This window comes from Corvus kubaryi, unplaced genomic scaffold (genome assembly GCF_017639235.1).
Source record: "Corvus kubaryi isolate FWS band 111438036 unplaced genomic scaffold, C.kubaryi_AGA036_p1.0 35887, whole genome shotgun sequence".
Taxonomy (NCBI): Eukaryota; Metazoa; Chordata; class Aves; order Passeriformes; family Corvidae; genus Corvus; species Corvus kubaryi.
Window position 1 is genome coordinate 16,962 of NW_024580808.1, and position 4,938 is coordinate 21,899.

Here is a 4,938-nt window from a genome sequence, read left to right on the forward strand (position 1 = left end):
CCAGGGCTCTTCCTGAGGGAATAAACCCAGCCTGGCTCTGGAGCATCCACATCCCCATCCCAGGGCTCAGGATCATCCCCATCCCAAGGGCTGCCAGGGCTCTTCCCAAGGAATGAAACCCATCCTGGTTCAGGACCATCCCCATCCCAGGGCTCAGGATCATCCCCATCCTAGGGCTCCCAGGGCTTCCAGGGCTCTTCCCAAGGGAGGAAACCCACCCCAGAGTTGGGCTTGGGTGTCTCCCTCGGGAAGGTTCCTGGAATTCCCTGCGATGGGGATGGGGATGCTCCGGAGCCGGGGTGGGTTTGCTCCCTTGGGAAGAGCTTCGACAGCCCTTGGATAGGGATACTCTGGATGTGGGTTGGGTGTCTCCCTCAGGAAAGGCCCTGGAATTCCCTGGGATGGGGATGTGGGTGCTCCGGAGCATCCCTACCCAAGGATTGTCAAAGCTCTTCCCAACGGAGACACCCAGCCCAGCTCTGGAGCATCCACATCCCCATCCCGGGAATGCCAGGGCTCTTCCCAAGGGAAACACCCAAATCAGAGTATCCCTATCCAAGGGCTTCCAGGGCTCTTCCCAAGGGATGAAACCCACCCTGACTCTGGAGCATCCGCATCCCGAATCCTGCATCCCGCATTCCGGGGCCACCAGGAATCCCAAGGGAACAAACCAACCCCAGCTCCGGATCATCCCCATCCCACATCCTGAGGCTCTTCCTGAGGGAGAAATCCCACCCCAGCTCCAGAGCATGACACCCCCACCTCTGTATCCCAGCTGGCAGAGAATTCCAGACTCCAAACCCTTCCCGGCCCCACACCAAATCCCAGAATTTCAAGGCAGGGTTCAGAGAGCAAACCTGGGAATTTGGGGGGAACCTCCTGCCCTCAGTGGCCCCAGGTGCCCAGTAAATCCCAATCCCAAATCCCAGCACCCCACTGCATCCCAAAAATGCTGATCTGGGCAGGGGAATATCAGACAAGGGAATATTCCTCAGCCTCGGACTGGGAAGCTCCAAGCCAAGCCCACAAAAACAACGGGAATTGGGGTTTTTTCCAGAAATAAAATCAACTCTTCCCATTTTCCTTTGGGCTTGGGCTGGAGCGGAACCGCCACAATTCCATGGAGGAGAAATGGAGCAACCTGGGATGGGAGAATTCCCTGCCCATGGAATGGGATGGGATGGAAGGTCCCTTCCCACTCCAATGATTCCAGGATTCTGGGATGAAGGACGCTCAGAATCCGTTCAGAGGGATTTTTAGGGAAGTAAAAGGGAGGAAAAGGGAACAGAGACCCTTCCTGGAGTCCCGAGATCCCAAGTGAACCCCAGGGCTTTCCTTAAATCCCTTGGAGCCGCATCCCATGGGATTTGTGTGCCGAGAGCCAGAACCGCAGCCTGGAGCCATCCCAGCAGCTCCATGGAATCCCAGACTCATGGAACGGTTTGGGTGGGAAGGGACCTTCCATCCCATCCCATTCCAACCCCGGCACCTCCCCCTATCCCAGGCTGCTCCAGGCCCTGTCCCACCTGGAATCAGGTTCTTCCAGGCATCTTTACAATCCCTGTCCATGAATCCCACCAGATGTCCCGGAATTCCAGCTGGGAGCTCCTTTCCCGGGACAAGGCGAGGTTCAGGTCCCTCTGCTCATCCCAGTTTGGCCCCGGCATCCCTGGGAGGGATCTGAGGGACTGGTGCGGGAGCTCAGGTGGAACAGATCCCACGGGAAGGATGGAAAACTACCGGGAAAAACATTCCTTGAGGAAAAACCTTTGGGATCCGTGGGATTTTATCGTTATCGATCGATAACGAGCGGGAACGGCCTCAAGTTTTGCCGGGGAAAGCTCGGGTTGGAATCAGGAACGATTCCCTCATGGAAAAGGTCCGCCGGGGCTGGAATCCCCATTCCTGGAGGGATTCAAATCCATGTGGATGTGGCACATGGGGACACGGGTCAGGGCTGGGAATGGTTGGACTCAAGGGGGGTCCAAGGAGTTTTCCAACCTCAATGATTCCATGAAAAAGCTGGAGATCGGAGCCCCAACCTCAGGCTCAGAGGCTTTTTAATGGATTGGGAGGAGCAGGGACGGGGATGTAGGGAATGGGAATTCCCAGGTGCCACCTGAGCTCCATGCGGAAAACTCCGGCTCCAGGACGGAAAAGATCCCATTCCCACTGCTCCCAGTGTTTCCGTGGATTTTTGGCACTGACCCTTTCCCAACATCTTTTCCGAGGACGGTCACCTGCCCCAGCGGGATCCCAAACAATTCCTGGCCACACCCACCCCAAAACATTCCCGGGCAGGTTGGATGGGGCTTGGAGCAACCCAGGATGGTGGGAAGCGTCCCTATGGAATTAGGGACCTTTCCATGTCCCTTCCCACCCCAACCATTCCATGATTCCGTGCGCCTTTCCACGCCCCTTCCCCTTGGACGGGACACGGAGCTGGAGAGGAATTCCCAGCTCTGTGTCCGTCTCCAGGAGCCCAAAAAGGGATTTTCCATAGGAAATCCGAGCCCTCCGGCATTAAAGGTGTCCATGAACATTCCCGGTTTTCCAAGGACCAACCAGCTCCGACACCCGAGGCTGTCTCCCTGCGATTCCCGGCTGGATGCGATCCCTTTATCCCACACCATCCCATGCCTGCGGTTTTCCAGCCGGGATAAACCCTCTGGAAAACCCCCAGCTCGAAATTCCAGGGCTCGGCCGCATCCAAATCCAGAGGCTTGGCTTAAAATTCCAAACCTCCAGAAAGCCACAAGCACGGAGCCGATTCCCCTCGTCCCTCTGCCTCCCTTTTCCAGGATTCCAGGTGACAGCCCAGGGGCCAAAGTGGTTTTCCTGAGGTTTTCCTGGAATCCCGCCAGTCCCGCCGCTCCAGGAGGTGGGAATTGGAAGATTCCCGAAGCCAGAGGTTGTTGTTGTTATTCCTGGAGCTGCAGCCCAGCCCGGGACCGGAGCTTGTCCCGAATCCATGGCATCCCTCGCTCCGGGATCCGCCGGCCAACAACAACAACATCCAAACAATGCGAGGCAAGGGATCGCTGGGAGAGGCCTCAAAATTCCAGCAAAATCTTCTCCGGCCTTTCCCACTCCTCGGAGAACACCAAGGGGAAATTTGGGATGGAAAAGGGGGGGGGTTCACATCCCTTCCCGCCATGGATAACGGGATAAGCGCTGGGAAGGAGGGACGGGAATGAGGAGCTGATCCATGGAGGTGGCGTTTCCCACCCATCAAGGGAAATCTTGGGATTGGGGATTAAACCAGGAATTTCCCAAATTTCTTCCAGGAGGACAAGGGAGGGGGAACAAGCCTGAGGCAGCGCGGATCCCACGGAATGTGTGTGCCGGGATGAGCTGGGTAATTCCCGGGGGCTGGGTGGGAATTCCAGGCATTCCCAAGGGGCTTCGCCATCCCTGCGCTCACCAAAATTCGGGAAAGGGGGGGCAGGAGGCCTGGAATGTGCCAGGATAACGCCCTGCCTGCATCCCATCATCCTTATCCCAGGAAAAGCCAGCTGGGAACGGCTGACGGGAGGCAGTTCCCGAACCTCTCCCGAGCCTCAGCATTCCCAGTGCTCCACCCTCAAACCCTGCAGCAATTCCAGCCTCAGGGATTCCATCCCGGCCGCTCCCGATGCTCCGCGCGGAGCCGGATCAGGCTCAAGCTCTTGATCCCAAGGAGCTCAGAGCTCCTTGGAGTTCTGCTGGATCCCAACTTTTCCTCCCCTGCATGGCCTGGAAAACCCTCCCGAGCCAGGATTCCAAGCCCATGGATGGATGCTCCTGGCTCTGGGAGCCTCCCGGGAGGAGCCGGCCCGGCCTCACCTGCCAGGATGAAGATTCCGACCAGGATGAGGAGCACGAGGAGGTAAAGTCCCACCACGGAATATTTCAGCGCCGCCACGGAGCCCATCCGGCCACAGCATCCCGAGGCCTTCATCCTCCGGCCGGGATCTGCGGGACAGAGCGGGACACGGGCTGATGGAGGCCTTGGAATGCTGCGGGAATGGTTGGGATCACCCCTGCGAGGGAGGGGAGCAGCACCGGGGGCTCCATCCCTGGGAGTGTCCAAGGAAAGGCTGGATGGGATTGGAGCAGCCTGGGATAGGGGAAGGAGTCGGGGTTGGAATGGGATGGGATTTGAGGTCCCTTCCCACCCAAAGCATTCCGGGATCCTCGGGAGCCGCTGGGATGGCTCCAGGCTGGGGTTCCCAGCAGGCAAATCCCGTGGGATGCAGCTCCAAGGAAAACCCTGAGCTCCAGGGAGAGCTTGGAGCCCCTTCCCGAGCCTAAAGGAGCTCCAGGAGAGCTGGAGAGGGATTTGGGAAAGGGCTGGAGGGGCAGGAGGCAGGGAATGGCTTCCCAGTGGGAAAGGGGAGCTTGGAGTGGGATCTTGGGAAGGAATTCCCAGCTGGGAGGGTGGGGAGGGGCTGGACTGGAATTCCCAGAGAATCCCCTGGATCCCTGGGAGTGGCCAAGGAAAGGTTGGAGCTCCCTGGGATAGGGAAAGGTGTCCCCTCCCTGGAATGGAATGGGATTTCAGGTCCCTTCCCACCCGATCCATTCCCTGCTGGATCCTGGCAGGATCACAGGATTGCCGGGAGCCCTTTCCCAGATCCGAGCGTTCCCAAGGAGACACCAACAGAAGATGCAGGAAGAGCCCAGAATTCCCACCCGGAGCCCTGGGTGCCTCCATCCCGGTGTTTTGTGCTCCTTGGAGCTCCGAGGCTCCGACCCAGAGCCCCTCATCCCACAGGAGAGGGGGGACCCCAAATCCAAACCTCCTGGATGGGGACCTCGCTGATCCCGGCCGGATCCAGCCTGGAGCATCCCTGCCGGGATTTGGGATCTCATTCCTTTTCCAGGAGCAATTCCCAGCTCCAGCCTGGAGCATCCCTGCCGGGATTTGGGATCTCATTCCCTGTCCAGGAGCAATTC

General features: G+C 58.6%; 1 protein-coding gene across 1 annotated transcript in view; it reads right to left on the minus strand.

Moving 5' to 3' along the window:
- Positions 1 to 4,938, minus strand: part of SCARA5 (scavenger receptor class A member 5) — a gene marked incomplete at its 3' end in the record, with an annotated part of 24,128 nt that overhangs the window by 16,610 nt on the left and 2,580 nt on the right. Inside the window, exon 2 of the mRNA XM_042019815.1 lies at positions 3,826 to 3,954. Within this exon, the coding sequence (XP_041875749.1) occupies positions 3,826 to 3,954 (129 nt within the window). The remainder of the gene's footprint in view (positions 1 to 3,825; positions 3,955 to 4,938) is intronic.